Consider the following 23,922-nt stretch of genomic DNA (forward strand, 5'->3'; position numbering starts at 1 on the left):
TGTCTTGATATTCGTAAGCAGCTGATATAGAAATACCAAGATTGATGCATTGGTTGTTCCAGAAAGAAGAGGAATGCTAGAGACAGTACAGTGTGGCACGCATAGTTCATGTGCATCTGGTGGTTTGCATGCTACATTGGAGCCAGATAGAAGGAAGCTCTGCTTCTTTTGGCAGAGGAAGAGTATAGCTGAATACTGGACAAAGTGGCAGCTGCCAACCAGCAGGTCTCACCTAGCTGCTTGCAACTACTGTATTTACAGTGCACCAAATTAAGTAGCATGTACCTTTAGTAATAAAGTTAATAAAGCAGGGCTGACACAAGCAAAGGGACAACCAAAGCAAAATCAGTTACGGCCACTTGCCACTACAGTGCAATGCCCCACAACTTTACCCGTTTGTTGCCAAACAATGAATGCATTTAGGATCTTAATCTGAGTCAGATAAGCAGAGTTCTCTGTTAGGAGCTTGTGGGAAAACAGAATGTGATGAAGGTGTGTGGGCCGAGGAAGAACATTACATCAATGCTCTGATGAAATTCCTAAGAGGACTATTACTCATTGGAATGACTGCAATGAGTTGCCAAAAACACAAAACAGAACAAAAATAAAGCCCTGCAACATTTTAAAGGGCAGACTCTGAACCACAAAAGGCCTCAAATCAGGAAGCAGCCCCTACCAGCAAAGGAGAAAGATCTGCTGATGGGAAATATCACCTACAATTTTGTCTGCTTTACTATTAGTTCACTGCCATCAATGACCCAGGTATTAATTGTTTACTCTAATCCTCTTGCTTATTTGCTAACTCTGCACTGCAGCACACATAAAACATGTTTCCGATTAAACTATATGAACTGTTCAAAACATTTTGTTAAGCACAATCTTCTATGTTTTTCTGCACTTGAAAACCCTTCAGTAATATAAATTCATTCAGTAATATAAATTCTTACGGTGCTAATCACAGGAATTTTAATAACATACATTAATGCTTTTTCCACATCTGATGCACGATCCCAATAAATCAGGAGACAAACAATAAATGGATCATTTAAAAGCTGGAAAAATCCTGCCCCGTCTGAAAGTTTTGCTGATACTAGTCTGGCATGCTGTACCATATACAATATTTGTTCTAATATGGAAATCGATAAGGCAGCACAATAGGGTTACCTGTACAACTAAGAAGGATTTCTGTATATTATTCTAGATACTCCCCTAGGCATGCACAAAAAATTGTTTGTAAATTTAAAAACAAACCACCTTCCCACAAAAGCAGCATCATTAGCATGTTTAATGCTTTCTAGAGCAGAGAATGTTAACAACTGAATGTCAGTTAAAACAGACAGAGAAAATAGAGTACAGTGGGATGGAGAATTGGCCTGCTCAAGCCTCTAAAAGGTTACTGAACCTCAGAGCTAGAGAGTTGTAGAATGTGGTGGTTCCAATAATATAACCCCTGAAACCAACAATTCCTCCCGATTCCCAAGATGTAACAGCACTATGAAAGTAAACTAAACAAGGTCTGAATCCAGTGGCACCTTTAGGACCAAAAAAGTTTTATTCAAGGTACATGTTTTTATGTGCATGCACACAGATTATTAATATAGAAGTTTGATTCTATGAAATGCATGTATTAATTCCAAAAAGGAACACCAAGCTATCATGTAAACCCACCATTTAAATTTCTGTTCCTTTGCATTCAAATTACCAGAATGTTACATGTGGAAAATAATCCAACCATAATCCAACAAAAGCATGTGCTAAAGTTCACATTGCTTTGTGTTGGACTTCAGTGGGAATGTGAACTTTGATGTCAGTACTGTATGTGAAGATCCTGTACTTCAAGGATTCTTTTCAATACTATCAGATAAAGAGATAAGTAACTATACCTTCATGACATCTCGATAAGACTGTATAACTTCAATATTCTCTTTATCATTTTCATCCTCTACACCTTCATCCAGAGCATCATAGCCTTCATCTTTGCTGCCATTTGCTTCTGTTGTATTAGTCATGTGATCAATAAGCTGTTCCAAGGGAGGACTTAGCTCTCTCTCTTCATTCTCCTTCAAGCCATAGTCCAGTGCTTTATAAATAATAATTCCCAAGGATTCAATCACCTGAAAAAGATAATTTTTATATTATATTTTTATATTAGATAAATTAGGTACATTGAAAAGTAAACAGCCTTTGAATCCCATGAACTCCACCACCTATTTTTCTACAAAATGATCCCTGTGCCTGGGTGAGAGAAGATGGAACTTGGATGACTTTGGGCACTTAGGTCCAGCAACAGTTGTTAGCCAGTCAGCCCTCAAGCAACTTCTTGCAGTCCCCCCCCCCCCCCCCCCGCCACAATCAGCCTATCACAGGATGTGTGGAGCACACAGACCTACAGGCTTGCCTCTGATATGCAGGTCAGATTGAAAGGAGCAGACTGAAGAGGGGCTTGAAATTCAGCAATTCTCCCTCAGCACAGACTCACCCTTCTACCTCGTGCTTTCAGGATTTATTTTCTGTGTTGCTACTCATTAGGTTGCCAGGTCCCTCCTGGCCACTAGCTGGGGATGGAGGGGGAGGGGGTAGAGATTTGAGGTTGGAGACTGGAGAGGACAGGGACCTCAGTGTTGTAAAATGTTATAGAGTTCACCCTCCATAGCATCCACTTTCTCCAAGGGAGCTGATTTTTGTAGACTGGAGATTAGCTGTAATTCTAGGGGATCTTCAGGTCCCACCTGGAGCCTGGTAACCCTACTACTCATCCTTTTCTATGGCTGCAGTGGGTCTCTAGTTATCCCAGTTGGGAAGGAATCTTACCCAAGGCTAACTGACTGATAGACCCTGGGGGTTTTGCCTTCTCCATAGCAAATAATATATTCACCCTGTATGCTTGTTAGCACTGTTAAAAAAAGAATAACCATCAAAGCTGGGTTCTGGCATTTAGGCATTAGCTGGGGAACACAGTGCAGCTAAGGCTGTGCAGGGTGGGTTCCCTGCATGACACAAAGTGAAGTCCACTTAAGGGGCTGAGGGGATCCATAGTAGCGCTTGTGTCTATGTCATCCTTCTCGCTCCTGTGGCCTGGTCTGGTCTCTGCTCCAGGCACAAATAATACAGAATGCTGTGATGTGCAAGCACTTGGGGGGAAAGGGGGGATTAGCAGTCTAACAAACTACCTTGTGGACTTTGTTCATAATGTTTATTTTTTGGGGGGTACTGTGTTCATTTGATACATCTTGGATGAATACAAATACTGATTTACTTAGAAAATGTTAATTCCTTAAACATATGTCACTTTGTATGCACACAAAAGAAAAAAAGTACTTTTCTACAACACTAACAATTTTTGCAACCCACGAGAAACCATGTTATCTTCAGAACCTTAATTAATACAAATATGAATGCTGTTCAAAACAGAGAAATTATTACATGGACATCAGCTATATTCATTTCAAATTTCCACTCTGTATACTTTAAAAATACTGTTTTTCTTTTCAGATTTTTTTTTAAATGTGGCAACATTTATTATGCGTGCCATTCCCCCACATTCACGATGTACAATAGAGTATTGTCCTTAGGCCTGCCCTCTTCCTAAAGTTGTCCATTTAATAAAAAGTATAACAAAAGCTGTAATACATGGCTGTACTTATAAAAGTTATGAAGACTGTTTTCAATCAAAATTCCTGTCACACTGGTCATTCTCCTCCTCCTCAGAATTAGTCATTCCTTCAGGAGTTTGATGCCCAAAAACGATCAAGTGCGAGTGAGTAGGAATCTTTTTCAACAAGTTCCTAGACCAGAGATGTCAAACTCATTTGTTACAAGAGCTGGGTCTGACATAAATGTCACTTTGTCGTGCCAGCCCATGTATGCCATAAAATGCAATGCCAGGTATAGAAGATATAAACTTTATAATGGACACAGGCAAACCCAATTAACAATATTATCTTTTACTCAAAATACAAACAAAAGCAATTGATTTACTGGGAAGCTCATGAAAGCCCCAATAAATGTGTTTAATTATATGCAAGACTAGTTTTTCCCCCTAAGGGATACCATAAAAGGGTACTTTACATTTCCATACTGAACAGTTGTTTGTGGGCCAGCAAAAAGAACCCTGGACAGGCTGGTTCTGGCTCCCAGGCCTTATGTTTGACACCTCTGCCTTAGACTCTGTAACCAGTGCCTCCCCACCCCCACAGTTGCTGCTGCCAGTGATTCCTACACAGCTCCTGATCTTTGAGACTGGGCCCATTGAGGTTTGCTGCCCTCCTAAGAACATAAGAGAAGCCATGCTGGATCAGGCCAACGGCCCATCAAGTCCAACACTCTGTGTCACACAGTGGCAAAAAATGTTATATACACACATACACTGTGGCTAATAGCCACTGATGGACCTCTGCTCCATATTTTTATCTAAACCCCTCTTGAAGGTGGCTATACTTGTGGCCGCCACCACCTCCTGTGGCAGTGAATTCCACATGTTAATCACCCTTTGGGTGAAGAAATACTTCCTTTTATCCGTTTTAACCTGTCTGCTCAGCAATTTCATCGAATGCCCACGAGTTCTTGTATTGTGAGAAAGGGAGAAAAGTACTTCTTTCTCTACTTTCTCCATTCCATGCATTATCTTGTAAACCTCTATCATGTCACCCCGCAGTCGACGTTTCTCCAAGCTAAAGAGTCCCAAGCGTTTCAACCTTTCTTCATAGGGAAAGTGCTCCAGCCCTTTAATCATTCTAGTTGCCCTTCTCTGCACCTTCTCTAAAGCTATAATATCCTTTTTGAGGTGCGGCGACCAGAACTGCACACAGTACTCCAAATGAGACTGCACCATCGATTTATACAGGGGCATTATGATACTGGCTGATTTGTTTTCAATTCCCTTCCTAATAATTCCCAGCATGGCATTGGCCTTTTTTATTGCAAACGCACACTGTCTTGACACTTTCAGTGAGTTATCTATCATGACCCCAAGATCTCTCTCTTGATCAGTCTCTGCCAGTTCACACCCCATCAACTTGTATTTGTAGCTGGGATTCTTAGCCCCAATGTGCATTACTTTGCACTTGGCCACATTGAACCGCATCTGCCACGTTGACGCCCACTCACCCAGCCTCAACAGATCCCTTTGGAGTTCCTCACAATCCTCTCTGGTTCTCACCACCCTGAACAATTTAGTGTCATCCGCAAACTTGGCCACTTCACTGCTCACTCCCAACTCTAAATCATTTATGAACAAGTTAAAGAGCATGGGACCCAGTACCGAGCCCTGTGGCACCCCACTGCTTACCGTCCTCCACTGCGAAGACTGCCCATTTATACTCACTCTCTGCTTCCTATTACTCAGCCAGTTTTTGATCCACAAGAGGACCTGTCCTTTTACTCCATGATTCTCAAGCTTTCTAAGGAGCCTTTGATGAGGAACTTTATCAAAAGCTTTCTGGAAGTCAAGGTAAACAACATCTATCGGGTCTCCTTTGTCCACATGTTTGTTCACCCCCTCAAAGAAATGCAACAGGTTAGTGAGGCAAGATCTTCCCTTGCAGAACCCATGCTGAGTCTTCCTCAATAACCCGTGTTCATCAATGTGCCTACTCATTCTGTCCTTGATAATGGTTTCTACCAACTTTCCCGGTATTGAAGTCAGACTGACTGGCCTGTAATTTCCCGGATCTCCTCTGGAACCTTTTTTAAAGATGGGGGTGACATTTGCTACCTTCCAGTCCTCAGGAACGGAGGCAGATTTCAATGAAAGATTACAGATTTTTGTTAGAAGATCCACAAGTTCAACTTTGAGTTCCTTCAGAACTCTCGGATGTATGCCATCCGGACCCGGTGACTTATTAGTTTTTAATTTGTCTATCAGTTGTAGGACCTCCTCATTTGTCACCTCAATCTGACTCAGGTCTTTCAACACCCCTTCCAAAATTAGTGGTTCTGGGGCGGGCAAAAAGTTCTCGTCTTCTACAGTGAAGACGGAGGCAAAAAATTCATTTAGCTTCTCGGCCATTTCCCTATCCTCCTTCAGTAATCCTTTTACCCCATGGTCATCCAAGGGCCCCACTGCCTCCCTGGCTGGTTTCCTACTTCTAATATATTTGAAGAAAGTTTTATTGTTGGTCTTTATGTTTTTTGCAATATGCTCCTCATAGTCCCTTTTTGCCTGCCTGATCACAGTCTTGCATTTGATTTGCCACAGCCTGTGTTCCCTTTTACTAATCTCACTTGGACTGGTTTTCCACCGCTTAAAGGAGTCCTTCTTACCTTTTACAGCTTCCATTACTTTGTTTGTTAACCACGCAGGCCTTTTCTTATGCCTGTTTGTGCCTTTCCTAACTTGTGGTATGTATTTTATCTGAGCTTCTAGGATTATAGTTTTAAATAGCGTCCAAGCTTCCCCAAGGGTTTTGACCGTATGTACCTGCATGGGTTCACTCACAGAATCGGTGTGTGTGTGAGGAGAGGATGCCTTGGCAAGCCCAACAGAAGCTACACAGAGCATGTAACTGGAGTTATTGTCAGAGTTGACGGGGGTGGGGGGAGAGGCCTTGGCAAGCCCTGTATGGCTTCCAACTGCTGCTAGGCCTGCCATTAGCTCCTGCTCACCACTGCCTGACAGAGAAGGTAGAAGTGTTGTCTGTACAATATCTGGAGTACCCAAAGTGTGCAGATCTGCATTTTTCATCAGTGTGGGCCCAATCTGCACATTTAAATAGCCACAGAGTCATAACATGCTGCTCATAAAACCCATTTACTTCAATGGACTTAGACCAGTAGTACTCTACTTGGGACATAACTGTCAAGCAATTAATTTCTATGCTGTTTGAAAGCTCACAGTTGCTATGAATTAACAAGATAAAATGCTGGCACCCATAGTGGATGAAGAGTTTCCTAAATCACTCCCTAGTCCAGCTGCTATGGCAACGGCATAATCACATCACTTTTCATGGATTACTTTTCTTTTTGCATATCCCCCTTCCCCAAGATACATTTCATTTGTCATAAATGAACACATATCATATGTAAAACAGAAGGATGCATTAGCTTTGGCCACTGCTTCTCTTCATTTTGCTAGGATTATCTTAGGTCAGCAGAGTCTGCAGACAAATTTCTCCTTGCCAGAAGTTCCATAGCAGGGGATAGGTGCAGACTGTTTAGGAAGTACAGTGGAGCTGATCCAGGTTCAGATCAACATTTTAAAACTTGGTTAATTAGAGAAAGTCTTTGATATTTAAAATAGAAAACATAGCCATAAATATAAGAATCCCGCAAACTAACTGATGAAAAGTAAAGAGAAAAACAATTGGAACACTACTGCTGATTAAATTACCTTCTTTGTACTTAAAACCTTGCACAAAGTATAAAAACTTTGTACTTAACTGTCCCTGAAATTAATAGAGGGGAAAAAAAGACTGACCACTTCTAAAACATCTTCCCACATCACTTGAATACTGGAATTGAAGAAAATGCCTCAGCTCCCAAATTCTGCAAAAAAGCCTAAATATGTAGTAATTCATTTTCTGTTGCTTCATGCACTGCAGGTCAAAAAAAAATCACAAAAAAATCAGATTCCTTTTAGTTATTTTTTAGTTCCTCCAAAGACGTGCTATGACATATTTGACATAATCAGTTACATTAAGTTTTGCTTATGTTCAGTAGGCAGCAAATACTTACAAAATTATATAATAGGAGACATCATACTTCCCTGAGACCATAATTTAGGTCATCTTAAAATCAAAATAATTAATGTATAGATATCATTCTCTTTATTGGCACCTGGCTTTTCTTTAACATCCCTGAGAACAGATCCAGGTGGGTAGCCATACTGGTCTGAAGCAACAGAACAAAGTTTAAGTCCAGCGGCACCTTTAAAACCTATAAAAGTTTATCTAAGTTATAAGCTTGTACATGAAAATTTGTACATGTGTGGAAAAGTCTGTTTGAATTCTTCAAAATGAAGGACTGTTAATCCTTCTGTTTGGACAGTACCCAAGTAAACTCCCTCAACAAACAAAGAATGCACGCAAATAGTTTCATTAGAAAGGAATAATAAAAAACATTTATTTAAAAAAATTCTCTCTGACTTTTACACAGTCATCCTGTGAAACAATTGCTTATTTAATGACAGATATTAACCTTGTGGTATTAATACGCTAGCACTAAGGAAACCAGTAAGAAAATATTTTTGAAAGAACTTCTATATGCTCCCTGTTAGTTAATTGGTATGTCTGTACTTCAGTATTTCCTGGAATGACTCTGAATCAGTCCAATTTGAAAACAAGAGTTTTATAGAGCTGTCATAATAGTAAGCTTTGGCTAATAATCAGCAACAAATGCCAACCAAAGGGATCGATTGTATTGGCTAATACAGGAGATTGGCTTAGAATAAGAAAAAGAAATGGCACTGGGTTGTTACATTTGCCCAAGACAAGATATACCAATGCTGCCCATCATCCTTTACGTCACTTCTTGGCAACAGAACTACTCTTACCTACTCTTACCAGTTCAGGGTGTGCTCTGAACTGGATGGCTCAGGCTAGTTCAATTTTGCCAGATCTTGGGAAGCTAAGCAAGGTCTGCCCTGGCTAGTACTTGGCTGGGAGACCTCCAAGGAATACCAGGGTCATGGCATGGAGGCAGACAATGGCAAACAGTTTCTTGCCTTGAAAACCCTGTGAGTTTGCCTTAAGTCAGCTGTGACTTGATAGCACTTCACATACACTCACACATATATGGTGTGCGCCCAAAATGACTTTACAGGAGCTTCTGACAACTAGAGCTTGGCTCTCAACACTGAAATTTTGGTTACTCCTCCATTACAGGGCAGGGCCTAGTAGTTACCTCTCTCTGAATGCTGTTGGATTCATTTTCAGCTAACTGGCTTCATTTAAACTCAAGGAAAATACAGTCAATTGGTATACCTCTGGACTCCTGATGAACTTCGAGTATTTAGTTCTCTGAAACAGAGACTCCTTGACATTGAAAAACAAATCCTCTGGTCTTCTGCAGATAAAACATGTTCCTCTCTGCAGTTTACTATAACACCAAGACAGTGGCTTTCAGTTGCCTATTCTACACAGTTTACAGTACCTGTACACTTGCATGATTTAACATCCTCCCATCAGAAGTTCTTTATAGGGAGATTTGTGAATTTCCCTTACCACGCAAGAATCTGCCCATGCAGTAGTAGGGAACCAGAATCAATTGCTCATATTTTGCATCAATGTGAATTTTATAGCCAAATATGGGATGTTCTAATTAGCCCTATTTTGCATAACAGGCATAACCTCCCAGAAGTGATGCTTGTTTACCTTCTTTTATCAGATCAGTGTACCCATATCACCCTCAGTAGTGAGGCTTCTTCTGACTGCTATGAGAATCAGGGAATACAAGATTAAAGCTCTGGAGAGATAGCTGATTTTTTATAGTACTCTGTATATTTAAATACTGGCTTTGCCTGATTTTAATTCATGCCAATAATGGTACTGACTAGGATTTTACAGAACAACAGGTTTTACTTTGTAAAGCTGAATGAGACAAATGAAAGATAGGTATGTTAGTATGCTTCATGAAATCAAACAATTCCTTCCCCTGTTCCAGTGCACTACATGCTAAGGTGTTCTTTCACCCTAGGCACTTTAGGAAGTGTTAGACTTGCAAATATACCAAATAATTGTACAATAAGAAATGTGTTACATAATCTGCCTTGATGAATTCTAAAAGACTCTCCAATGTGCCAAAGGGAATAAAGCTAATACTGCTAGATCATATAGCTAAACCTTTTAAATTAGTGGCATTCAAACTCATACAGCTATATAACCAATAAACTAGGGTGTCTGTATTCTGTGCCAATACAGCAAAAAAATCTGGACTCTGGCATACTAGTTGGCTGTGTGAGAAATGAAGGTTACACATTCAGTTTAATTACAGCAGGTCTGTAGGTTTGTGGCTGTATGAACAAAACACTCTTTCAATGTATTCTGAATGATCTTAAGTAGCAGTTGGGCTGTGAACCACCTCCTTCTCACCGCTGAATGATGCACAGTGTTTTAAGTCCAACTGTCTGTTTGGGGAAAGGAGAGCTAGTTTTGAAGAAGTGAAAATGTAAAGGAAAAATAAACCAAGTTCATACAGTTGTGCATACAGGCTTTGGGTGAACAGATAAAATATTTTATTTGCTAAAGCACCCAGCACATTAACATGATCTACATCTGAACTTGCCTTTCACAGCTTCCTAGTGAATATCACAGCACTCCATAGTATGGCAAAGAGAGAAGAGAACTCCTCTTACTTTTCAAAATTAAGTTTACCATATTTTAAAACTCATTACCAGAATCCAATAAAGGGGCAGATGACAGAAAACTGCCCTTGAACACAATGCTCCTTTCCCTAGACAAGTCTCACACAAACACAAGGAACCAGGTACTAGATGGAATAAAGGCTCCTTTCACTGAGCATTACATAAATAGTAAGAACTACAAAAATAACTCTCTTAAAGGGAAGAAAAAAAACCAATAATTCTGGACACAGCAAGAGATGTCAAAACAAGTCAATTTACAAAGCTGCCCTAGGGACTCAAAGCTTTGATATTTTAAATATCTGTGAATAATTCAAGTTCCTGAATTACAGAACAAAAGACATGTTTCTGTTTCATATCAATATATCTCCTGTGTAGATTATTCTTATGAGAACACAAGCAGTCCAATAGTATATCATTCCCATTTTGGTTTTCAAGAAATCTTTCTCAGACCAGCTACCAAAAACTTTTAACTGATGGTGCTAAAATTGAAAATAACCCCTTTATAGATGTAAAACAATAGCACAGAAAATAAAAATGTGGGTAGGCTACTTAACAATATATAACTTTTACTAACATTGAGCTAAAATGAGAGATTTCCCTAGATTTCTATTTTCTCCAGTCTTTCTAAGAATTGTTTCCTGCCCATTTTGGTTTCTACAGCTATTAAAGCTGTTCTCCTTATACCAATATCTTCCCTTTTAATATGATGGTTGGGTAAGATCACTATTTTTATTTTACAAAGAACAAATCCACTGTTGAGGCAGAATTAGAATGAAGGGGGTTGTGCCACCCTATTCCTTTCCCTTTCCCCAGGACCACAGCTCTTGCCACACCAGAGCCGCACCCTCTTCTCTTCCTTGGCTTTTCCCAGGAATCTGCCTTTAAAGGTCCAAACAGCCCTACCCCTTCCCTGGGTGTACCTGGCCTCTCTTCAAAGAAGGGCCATGATCCTCTCCTCCCCTGTCCCTCCTTCTAGGCTGCTGGATGGCACCTCTCCACGAACATCCTCCCTCCTGCCCAATTGATTATAATGCCAGGGGCTTGGCTGGGGTAGGCTGCTGGTCCTCAGTCCCTGCTGCTGCTTTTTTCTGGCCCTCCCAAGCCCAGCCCTTGTACAGGCCTCTCTAGCCTTGCCCTGACTTCTGTTCCATCTGTGGAGGCTGCTGTCCTCTCTCCAATGCTGAACCCCAGCAAGTTCTTCCACCTGTGCCTGGAGTCATGCTGTTAGATAAGGGCCCTGTGCTGTTGCCTTGGGGGCCACCAAACTCAGCGGGGCTGAGGGTACTGGGAACTGCATCTCTCATGGCAGCAATAGAAGGTCTGGTTCTCAGCTTAGTGTTATCCTTGGATAAAGTATACTTTATTAACTATATTGCTCTTATGGCACCTTACCTTCCCTGGGGATGGACAAATTTAGGTTTCTATGAACATGTACAGATCAGAAAATTGGCAACAAAAAGGCAAAACGAAGACTAAAGAATGATCTGCAACTCAGTGCAACATATGATCTAAAGATGGAAATTTCATGGCTTGTCGGAACATGCTAAGGGTGCAACTATGAATTTCTGCTAGGCTGAATTGTAGTACTGTTTATTAACATGGTATTTCACAGAGAAACAACAGAAAAACAGGATCAGTCATAATCTTTCTAGTACATTTTTATTCATCCCTTCTTCATTTTATCCTTACATTAAAGCTATGAGATAGATCATGCTAAGGGACCATTACTGGTTCAATATCATCCAATAAGCTTCATGGAAAGGCAGGGACTTGAATTATGGCTCAACATTCTTGACTGATTAAAATCATGCAACAGTGGGACAAAAATAGGGCAAAAATGCTTTCTGTTCTGTTACATGACTTTGCATAGTTTCAGTATAAAATGAGAAATAAAGGGTTGTGCCAAATATGAAAAATATGGTTTTGAAGCTTCAGTTGCCTGAATTTTAGTTGCTTCCAGTTAACATAGGAATTTGGGTATGAAAGGTTTTCTGATGATTTTCTCAATGCTCTTGCAGACTCAGGGGCAAGGGAGCAAGTGATGGTGAAGAAGAAGAAGAACACAGAACACATGAAGGGGGGGGGGGAATAGGCCACAGCTTTTATTCAATACAACCACAGGAGCATTGGGTGACCCTCCTGCTGTCTGATATTACCCCGTCCCCATAGCCTGCCTGCTAGGGAGAGGCTGTGGAGTGGCAAGCAAGCCTCTCTGTGATTAACTTGCCAGCTGATGCTTACAGGCCCCTAGCTGGCCATGTCAAGGAATGGTTCCCCCCCAGGACCTTTTAAGGGAGCCCAAAAAAATTGGGGAGGTGGGCATGCAGGCCCAGCCTCTCCCCCAAACTGCCCACACAAGCTGAGATGAAAATCAGAGACACAGACAGCAAAGTAAATTGTAACACAACCTGTAACATAACACAAAACAAGGGAAGACGGGAGAGACAGCTGAAATCAGCTGAGGGCAAGCCCCCCCCCCCCTGCAGAGGCCTGGCTAAGCAGGGAAGGGACAGACCAGAGTGGAAATCCTGAGAACCAAGTCCACCTGCAGCTCCACTTCCTCCCTGGCTGGCCCACAAAAGGGCCAATTGGCTAGCGCTCGGCCGCTGCAGTACCCCTATCCCTAAAGTACCACATTCCTGGCTTGGAGTCAGTGGGACAGCTTGTCTGAACTTCCCCCTAAGCCACACTTTGAAGCTGAATGCATGAATGCTGGAGTGCAAATAATGGGTATGACTCCACCTGAAATGTCATAAAGAATGCTTTCAAGATCCACTGATCTAAGAGGAGACCTTAGATCGTAAGCCCCCCAATGGATGGAAGCAATGGTTCTTTGCTTTGCAAACAAACCAAAACTATTGTTTATGGAAGTGAGGCTCAGAAAAACATCTATGCCACTCTTTACAAAAGGACAAGAAACACCAATACTGATGCTTCAGCCTACCTAACGATGTTCAAAATGAATAATAATAATAATAATAATTATTATTATTTTTATTTATATCCCACCCTCCCCGCTGAAGCAGGCTCAGGGCGACTCACAGACATGGAAGTACCATGATTACATTTAATACATTATACGGTAAAATACATTCAAATACATTAAATAATTAGTTAAAACCATTACAATTAAGATGCTACAATGCAAACATATTAGATGTATATCAGATGGCTAGGTGTCATTTCAGGATTCAATCTTGTAGGCCATTTGAAAAAGGCTAGTTTTGCAGGCCCTGCGGAATTGATTATAGTCCCGCAGGGCTCAAACCTCGGCTGGTAGTTGGTTCCACCAATGAGGAGCCGTTACTGAGAAGGCCTGCTCCCGGGTTGTTTTCAATTTGGCCTCCCTTGGTCCAGGGATTTTTAAAAGATTTTGGGAGCTAGATCTCAGTGCTCTCTGGGGGATATATGGAGAGAGGCGGTCCCTAAGGTAGACAGGTCCTCGGCCATATAGGGCTTTAAAGGTAATAACCAGCACCTTGTAACGAACTCAGAACACAATTGGCAGCCAATGCAGCTCCCGCAACCTAGGCTGCACGTGCTCCCACTGAGGTAGTCCCACTAACAGCCTGGCTGCCGCATTCTGCACCAGCTGCAGTTTCCGAGTTCGGTACAGGGGCAGCCCCATGTAGAGGGCATTACAGTAGTCCAACCTTGAGGTGACCGTTGCATGGATCACTGTTGCCAGGTCGCCGCGTTCCAGGAAAGGGGCCAGCTGCTTCGCCCTCCTAAGATGGAAAAAGGCGGCTTTGGCAGTGGCAGCTATCTGTGCCTCCATTGTCAAGGAAGGCTCCAGAAGCACTCCCAAGCTTTTGACCCTGCACACTGGTATCAGCGAAGCACCGTCAAAAGCTGGTAGGGAGATCTCCTCCCCTGGCCCACCGTGGCCCATGCAAAGGACCTCTGTCTTCGCTGGATTCAACTTCAGCCCACTCGACTTGATCCACCCTGCCACAGCTTGCAACGCTCGGTCCAGATTTTCAGGGATGTCGCCAGTCCGGCCGCCCATAAATAGATAGAGCTGGGTGTCATCAGCGTACTGGTGACAACCCAGCCCGTACCTTCGGGCAATCTGGGCAAGGGGGCACATGAAGATGTTAAACAGCATCAGGGAGAGAACTGCCCCCTGGGGCACCCCACAATTAAGTAGGCACCTCTGGGACACCTCTCCCCCAATTGCCACCCTTTGTCCCCGACCTTCAAGGAAGGAGGAGAGCCACTGTAAGGCTAGCCCCCAAATTCCAATGTCGGCGAGGCGGCGGGTCAGCAGCTGATGGTCGACCATATCGAACGCCGCCGATAGGTCTAACAACAGCAATACCGCCGAGCTGCCTCGGTCCAGATGCCACCGGAGGTCATCCATGAGAGCACCCAGCACTGTCTCCGTCCCATGGCCCGGGTGGAAGCCGGACTGGAATGGATCTAAGGCGGAAGTGTCATCCAAGAAGCCCTGTAACTGCAACGCCACAGCCCTCTCGATAATTTTGCCAAGAAGGGCAAATTTGACACCGGCCGATAATGAGCCAATTCGGCTGGGTCAGATGTAGGTTTTTTCAAGAGAGGGCAGACCATTGCCTCCTTCAGGGGCGTTGGGAAAAAGCCCTCTGAAAGAGATCTATTTATGATGTCCCGTATAGGACATCTTAGCTCCTCCCTTTAACTATCTCCACAACATTCATTATTAAAATTATTACTGTCTGTTACATAATTTAACTACATGACAGTCTTGCTCTGTGTGCCAATAAAAACTACGTAAATCCTTAATACTGCAATGAATTGCATGTAATGCTGTAACATGACGGCAACTGATTAAACTGGTCTAAATCAAGCAACAGATTAAACTGTAATTTCACATAATTCAGTAAACTAGTACAGTGTTATATTATTCCTTGCTAGGCCACATAGCATTTTGTTCAGGATGGTTTCTTTAGCTCTTAGATATGGCTTTTCAGAGATGGCTGCTGGGGAAGATGCACCTCTATAGGATCCCCTGTGACTTAACCTTTTAAATGAAGGCTAGTCATTGCTGTAACTTTGAAAGCAGCTTTGGATTGGAAAACAAGTTTTTAGACCTACACAGTTGTTACAGGTAACTATTGTAGCCAATGAGGCTTTTAAACAATTGGGCTGCTAATCTCATTTTTTAATACCAAAAGGCATAGCAGCTGTGATAAACTCAAAATGTTCTCAAAGTTCCCCTCATTGTATTGATATTACAAATTTAAGTCACCTCTGATGGCCAGTGGCACAAATGCCATCTGTGGAGAAGCTACTGTGGAGGTGATCTTCAGACTCTGTGTTCACACTTTCCTCAAGAGCACTTTTTCTGGTCCCAACTGCTTAAGAGAAGGGCTTGGAGGGGGGATGTCACCCCAGACAAGTGAAAAGCTGTAGTTTGCTTTTTGGAGTCTGTTGATGGTCCGGTTATTTACCACCAAGGCCTTTCATTAAAGATATCAGCCTTTTACAGGCATGATGGGGTTCATTTGTTTTTTTGGGGCCAAGACATATGGTTGTACAGTGTGTGGGACAATCTGATTTGTTGGATACAGCTTTAGGAGCATTGGTGGGAGCAGGGCAGTTCCTGTCCAGCTCTAGTGTCAGTTTCACGCACTGAGCTGGATTCATTTGGGGGAGGTTGTGCAGCATCCTCTTAAGGGGCCTTGGGGGTTGAGCCTTTTAATGGCATGCCTGGATTAGGGCAGTTGCCCAGCTCCATTCCCAGGTGGCAAAGGTTCCACACAGAGGCTTACGCCTTTGTGCAATCACTGGTTTGCTACTCCAGGTGTCCTCAGCCACCTGCTGGGGATGCTGTTTATCGGCTGACAGACAGGTTGACAGACCAATGTGTTGGATCCTACCCTATGCTGCTCCAGTGCTCCATTTTGCTGTAATTAATAAAGCTGTGGCCTGTTTTACTCCAGATTTGTACTCAGTGTGTTCATTGTTTTACTCCTTCCTTTCTTCCTCAGCAGTGGTACTTTTCTGCCCTTAGGACTGCAAAGAGGGATACAGATTCTTGTCATCATGAATGACACCTACTGCCATAGCAAAGCAATTGGGCACCTATGATGGGCTACATGGAGATATCATGAGCATAATGCAACTTTGTAAAGTTCCCCACCACTTGGAAGAATCATTGCATCATCATTACTATTCCACACTACATACATTGGATTTACATTACAGGCAAAAAAAAATTATTGAGTTATTTAAAATTGTATACAGCCTCTCGAATACAAAGATTCAAGTTGCACCAATGTCATTCCATTAAAACAACACACACAACAGTACAATCTGAGACAAAAATACAAATAGCCCAAAGAAGTTGACTAGAAAAGTGTAAAGTAACGCTTAAAAAGTGAGATAAAATGTGTAAATCTAGCTGTAAAGCTGCAGCTAACTGCAAGCTTGTTCCCTCAGGAAGACTACGATCCCAGAGTATGCTCTCTGCCAATTTCACCATCAGAACTAGCACTGATCAGTAGGACCAATAACTTTACATTATTACTACAGTATTACTATATTTATATCCTGTTCTTGCTCCATGGAGGTCAGCATGACAGGCACGGTTCTTCCACCTTCATTTCATCCTTATAATAACAATCAGGCTGAGAGTGACTAGTTGAAGATCACTCAGTGAGCTAAATGTGGGTCAACTTGGTCTAAAAACCTTGGAAGAATTATTACTTGACATAGGCAAGTGGATTTACAAGCTGGTAGCACAAGCAGAAACTAAAAAGGCTGTGTCAAATGTGAGAACAATTAAAAATTTCATTACCTTCACTTGTAGCTTATCATATGATTTCCATCTAGGAATTTCAATTCTGCCTGAAGCAGAGTTTTTTGCTATCAAACAATATTTTGGAGGTTTTCTAGAAAGATGTCAAATTTTCACTTATGCAGTGCTGGATGTACAGCCAAAGGGCTAGCAAGGTGATGGCAAAAAAGAAATGATGAGAAGAGCCATCAACTCTATTTTAAAAGTATAATCACAGATTTTAACCAGCAGGTGTCTGTTGCCTGTCCCCCAGTAGTAATCCAGTCTATTCTCAAGTTCCTCAGGAAAGATTTTAGTAAGTAAAGCAATCACAGTAAGCAGGAGAAACATGTGTCTAGCCAACCAGACAGATGAGTAATCTCCTTGCCATATGAAGCTGAAAGTGCAACACTTCATGATTGCTAGAGATAAGAAGCTCACTGCTCTAATTAAATCAAAGAATAATTGGCGTCAGCGCTACATTCTTCATTACCATTCCAGCTCTTCCAACTGGTGGTATATTGTCAGAGAAGCATCCATGTCAAGATGATAACTGTTGTGGTGTTTCTAGCACTAGATATTTTGCAACCTTCTTGAAATTGTCAGGCCTTTATTAACCTAAGCACCAGGATTACAGCACAGTACCTCCTGCTTGCATGTGGAGTGAGAGGAAAATTTTCTTAGACTGACTGTTGGAGAAAACTAGATTATGTTTACAAACAAAACAGAAGACTTCAAGTTTTAAACTATGAAAATAAAGAACTGTTAGGTTGGTCAGACTGGAAAGCAAATAAAAAGAATGACCCCACCCAACCAATTGTTAGTTGGAAAAATTAAGACAGCACTTGAAATAAGAGCATACACACTTGTCAAAACTTCAGGTCAGCATACAGAAGCCGCATAAGAACATAAGAGAAGCCATGTTAGATCAGGCCAATGGCCCATCCAGTCCAACATTCTGTGTCACACAGCGGCCAAATATATATATATATATATATACACACACACACACTGTGGCTAATAGCCACTGATGGACCTCTGCTCCATATTTTTATCTAACCCCTTCTTGAAGGTGGCTATGCTTGTGGACGCCACCACCTCCTGTGGCAGTGAATTCCACATGTTAATCACCCTTTGGGTGAAGAAGTACTTCCTTTTATCCGTTTTAACCTGTCTGCTCAGCAATTTCATCGAATGCCCACGAGTTCTTGTATTGTGAGAAAGGGAGAAAAGTACTTCTTTCTCTACTTTCTCCATCCCATGCATTATCTTGTAAACTTCTATCATGTCACCCCTCAGTCGACGTTTCTCCAAGCTAAAGAGCCCTAAGCATTTCAACCTTTCTTCATAGGGAAGGTGTTCCAGCCCTTTAATCATTTTAGTTGCCCTTTTCTGAACTTTCTCCAATGCTATAATATCCTTTTTGAGGTGCGGCGACCAGAACTGCACACAGTACTCCAAATGAGACCGCACCATCGATTTATACAGAGGCATTATGATACTGGCTGATTTGTTTTCAATTCCCTTCCTAATAATTCCCAGCATTTGCCCACTATCACCATGATTGGTTGTCAAAGCATTTCTATGTTAAGAAGAAAGTACACCACCACGGACCTGGCAAAAAATGTAGTACTGAAGCACTAGATTGAGGTACAAGTAGCCAATTGTGATTAATACACAATGACCAGTTATGAGATACAATCTCAGGTGGTCTACACCTGTTCTTTGGGATTTTGATCTGTCAGGCTCAGATATCTCTTTGGCTGGCTGCAACCTGAATCCAACAGCATTCAGATAACTGAAGTTACACAGAAAAAGAGAATGTTCAGCTCCCCCTTCTTTACCACTTGGACAATTTTGCTCTCTTTCACAAGAAAAATAAAACACACACAAGGAGAAGTTAAACTTATATCCAGTCCATGTTAAGGCTTGATTCTTCTTGTTTGCATTATCACACTATAAACCAGGGGTGTTGAACTCATTTGTTATGAGGACCGGATCTGACATAAATGAGGCCTTGTTGGGCCGGACCATGTGTGTCATAAAATGTAATGCCAGGAAGCAGAGATGCAACCTTTATAAAGGACACGGAGGTGCTTTCTTTCCTTTACTTTTAAAAAGTGCTTTCTTTGTATCTCTGCGATCCAGGGAACTGGGCAAAGCAAGCTCTGGCTCTTTTCTTCCTTCCCCAGGGGATGAGGTGGGAAGGAGCCTCAGTCAATAGAAGGAAGAGAGGCTTTGCTCAGTAGCTCTGCTGTGCAATTGAGAGAGCCTGGCAAAGCAACCTTTCCCTCTCCCCACTTCCTCCCCAGGGGAAGACCCTCAGCAAATGGAGAAAATAGAGGCTTTACTCTGTAGCTCCTGTGTGATTGAGTAAGCCTGGCAAAGCAAGCTATGATGCAGAAGGAGGAGAGAGGGAGAAGGAAGCAGACTTGCTTGAGGGCCTGATAGGAGCCCTCTGGGGGCCTGATTTCGCCCCCAGGCCACATGTTTGACACCCCTGCTATAAACAGTTGTATTCTTTCCGTTTGTAGAGACCTCATCCTTTCAAATGTAAGTTTAATATAAATAGATGAACACTATTAATGTTGATGTAGGGAATGATCATTCAGATGACAAGTGTCCCCCACATAAACATTCTGCGCATACACAGTTTCCAAGTGCTCAAGATTTCAACACCACATCCTAGCAATCCACAGTACATGCCTGGAAAAATTCACAATTGGATTACTGTACTATACTCTACATCGGGCTGCCTTTGAAGGTAATTTATAGGCTATAACTAGCACTCCTGAGGGGAGGGGACCGGGAAGGGACAAAATTCCTAGGGACTAAGTCAGCTGGAGAGGACCTGAAGCTAGCCTTATGTTGCATCTGGCCAAATGCATTTCCACTTATATTACTTTTAATACAGTTCTGGCTGTAGTCATTAGAGAAACATGGAAGTTTGAACACATTAAAAGGCACTCTGATAATCAGCTAGCTTGGCCTTCTGCAAGGCTGAAGCAAACCCTTGCCTAGTAGGATCATGTTAAACCCATCAACCAAGCCAGCACTGGAGCAAGGCAATGATGGGCTGTTACAGTAAGTGCCAGGCTGCAGCCTGCTAACAAGTTTGTTGTCTCCAGCAGTCTTTTCCCCTCTTCCTTTGTTTGCATTCAGCTCATTGTTTTGTTTGTAAAGCCAGGTCTTGCAAAGCAGTACTTAATATGTTGCAGCAAAATAAAATAAACTCTCTCTCTTTTTCCTTACTTTTATCCTTCATTTTGGTCTATTTCACAATCTACTTTTGTTTCTCTCTTCTTCCACCTTATTTTTCCCATATCACCCTCTCCCTTTTATTTTAAAGTTTGGTCTCAAGTTAAGACTTTTGGCCAGATCTAAATTAGAGCTTTTAGACACTAATACAATACAAAAAGATGCTCTTTACAACAAACAAAGATTCATAGCTAAAACCCCAAAATTTTAAAAACTTTTAAAATACGTAACACAGGAAAAAAAATCAAGTAATCTAATATTTTCTATAAAAAATAGCCAAAACAAATTGGTAGCCTCCTCCAAAAGAATAGTAGATGTTTTTGTGGATTACTACAAACAATTGTATTCCTTCACAAAATCTAACTCTAAAGACATAATAGAATATCTAAATTCAATAAAATTTAACACAAAACTAACAAAGGAACACTTCAAACTATTGGACAGACCTATTACAGAAAAAGAGGTAAAAACCCCCTCTCTTTAATAAAAAAAAAACAATAAGGCTTCGGGGAGAGATAGCTATTCAATAGAGTTTTAGAAGAAATTCAAGACATCTCTTATCCAACCTTTAGTGGATATATGTAACCATGTAATGGACACAGAGGCAGTTCCTTCCTCCTGGTTGGAAGCCAAAATGATAGTCCTACCTAAGCCAGGGAGAGACAAGGAACATCCAACATCTCACCGATCTATCTCGGTACTCAATCATGACTTCAAAATAGTTGCAACTTTAATGGCAAATAGATTGGGTATGGTGATAGCTAGGTATGTGCAGTCAGACCATACCAGGTCGCTCCCTCTCGGATAATGTAAGGAAAACTTTAAATTTAATTACACACTGTAGGAACAAAAAAATACCTTCTGTTATCCTGTCCTTGGATGCAGACAAGGCATTTGATAGGGTAGAGCCAGTATACCTGCGAACTCTCCTAACGTCAATGAATTTTGGCCCGAAATATTTACAGACTTTAGCAGCAATATACAGTAAACCTACTACCAGAATTAGTATAAATGGCTACTGCTCCAAAGACTTCCCTTTGTATAGGGGCACAAGGCAGGGTTGTCCCGTCTCCTGATTTATTTGCTTTATCTTTAGAACCACTTTCATTTGTGATCAGAACAATAAAGAAATACACGGAATAGCTACTTTGCAGATTATGCAGTGTTTTACCTGTCAAATCCAGTCTCATCACTACATAAAGTTATGAGGGTGATAGACGAATTTAGTAAATACTCAGGATTTGTAATCAACTATAATAAATCTGAAGAGCCCCGTGGTGCAGAGTGGTAAAGCTGCAGTACTGCAGTCAGAGCCCTCTGCTGACGACCTGAGTTCGATCCCAGCGGAAGCTGGTTCAGGTAGCCAGCCCCAGGTTGACTCAGCCTTCCATCCTTCTGAGGTCAGTAAAAGGAATACCCAGCTTGCTGGGGGGGAAGTGTAGATGACTGAGGAAGGCAATGGCAAACCACCCCGTAAAAAGTCTGCCGTGAAAACGTTGTGAAAGCAATGTCACCCCAGAGTCGAAAACGACTGGTGCTTGCACAGGGGATTACCTTTACCTTTTTATAATAAATCTGAACTATATTCCATATATCTTGACAATACAGGGAGAAATTCTAAAGAGGACATAGATAGTTCCTTTCCCTTTAAGTGGGTGAAGGAAAAATGGAGACACCTGGGAATTTTTATTCCTACCAAGTTGAAAGATCTGTATAAATATAATATTAGCCCAGATCATGGGCTGCCTACCTTTCCCAGATTACTTCACCCCAGTTACGCTGCTCTTTTATATTAGCAAGACTCAATGTTCTACCCTCAGCGGTATTGTCTGGGAGGTTTGTCAACATCCCTTATCAGGATAGAGTCTGCCCATATAATGGAAGGCACCTTGAAACGGTCACCCATGTCTTACTTTATTGTGATTTTTATGGGGAAGTGCGGAACTGCATAATCAAACCTATTCTGTCTAATTTTTATGGATTACCTGAAGCGGTTAGTTTTTTTTCTACAACCTGACCAATGTTCCCATATCACAAGCCTGGTTGCAAAGTACCTTTTGGCTGCCATAACAATCAGGGAGCAAAAGACTAGTTCCCCTTCTTGATGTTTGACTGGTTTTTATAGCTGAAACTCCATGTAAATTTGCTATGCTGTACTTTTTATTTGTATGCCAATAAAGGTATTTGGATATTAACCCAGTACTGGAAGAGGTAAGATCATGTACTTTAGCATGGGTCAAAATGATGTTCTCTTTAATTGAAAGAGTAGATCTGATTAAGTCTTTTTATTTCCAAAATTATTATTTGTATTTCAAAATTTACCAATACTAATACCTAAAGAATTCTTTACTAAGTTGGTTCTTATGGGAGGGGGAAAAAGCAAGAATATCTAGGTATCTACTAACAAAGCCATCAAAATGTGGAGTCTTCCTGATCTATTCACATATTATATGGCTGTTAACCCACATTATATAGCTACTTATGCTAGTCCATATCAGAAGGAATCCTGGGAGTACAATGAACAAGAATCCTTGGCCCATCCTTTACTGAACCAAGTTCTATGGAATGAAAATAAAGATAGAAAAAGGCAGGACGTACATAATCCTTATCTAGAATTCACTCTGAAATTGTGGGATAAAGTAAGAAGCCAGCTAGCCCCTCCTACTTCACCCATGATGCCGTTTTTAGGACAGACATGGTTTATACCGGGAAGAGATCTGAAGTTTTATATAAACTTGAGGGAGAAGAATCTGTTTAGAATAAATGACTTAATTATTTCTGTATAAACAACTTTTATTATTCTGCAACATATTGTAACAATAATATTCATCTATTAATAAGAACTTCATACCAATATATCACATTTTCCACCTCCCTCCCCCCATTTCGTGACCTCCACCTGTGCATTTTAAAAATTACAAAACAAACTAAAAGGTAATTTTCAAATTAAGAATCTTCATTAAAAAAATAAATAAAAAGCTATAATATACCTGTAGCAAAATAACTATACCTTTCAACTATAATCCTTATCAAACTGAGTTGAAAAAAACCTTTATTAATATTTTCATTATTTAACTGTAGTCCATTTGTTATCCCTCTAACTTCAACTATTATCAAAAATCACCAAATGTCCTTTAACTTTCCATTGTTTTTCAATGTATTTTTGAAATTTACTCCACTCGATTTTGAATTTCTCTAAATCAAGTTCTTTTAAGATTCTTGTAAGCTTGTCCATTTCACTCCAGTGCATAACTTTACTAATCCAGTCCCACTTTTCTGGTATTTTATCTTGCTTCCACATCTGTGCATATAATGTCTTTGCAGCTGAGAGCATGTACCAAACTGTCGTTCTATCTTGCTTCGGAAATTTTTCCATTTGTAATCCCAACAAAAAAGATTTCTGGTGCCTTCTTGATGTTATAAGCCAAAATCTTTACAATCTCTTGCTGAATCATTTTGCCAAAATTGTTTTGCCTTTTCACAAGTCCACCACATATGGTAGAAAGATCCTTCATGTTTTTTACATTTCCAACACCTATCTGACACCTGATTGTTCATTTCTGACAGTTTCTTAGGTGACATATATCACCTATAAAGCATTTTAAAA

At 41.2% G+C, this 23,922-nt stretch overlaps 1 protein-coding gene across 2 annotated transcripts in view; it reads right to left on the bottom strand.

Annotated features, from left to right (window-relative positions):
• The window catches only part of SPIRE1 (spire type actin nucleation factor 1), a 119,597-nt gene that overhangs the window by 71,634 nt on the left and 24,041 nt on the right, over positions 1-23,922 (bottom strand). For both annotated transcript variants that reach the window (XM_060244037.1, XM_060244036.1), the window contains exon 3: positions 1,884-2,114. In XM_060244037.1, coding sequence (XP_060100020.1) covers positions 1,884-2,114 — 231 coding nt within the window. The remainder of the gene's footprint in view (positions 1-1,883; positions 2,115-23,922) is intronic.

The sequence above is a fragment of the Heteronotia binoei genome, chromosome 7, assembly GCF_032191835.1.
Source record: "Heteronotia binoei isolate CCM8104 ecotype False Entrance Well chromosome 7, APGP_CSIRO_Hbin_v1, whole genome shotgun sequence".
Classification (NCBI taxonomy): domain Eukaryota; kingdom Metazoa; phylum Chordata; class Lepidosauria; order Squamata; family Gekkonidae; genus Heteronotia; species Heteronotia binoei.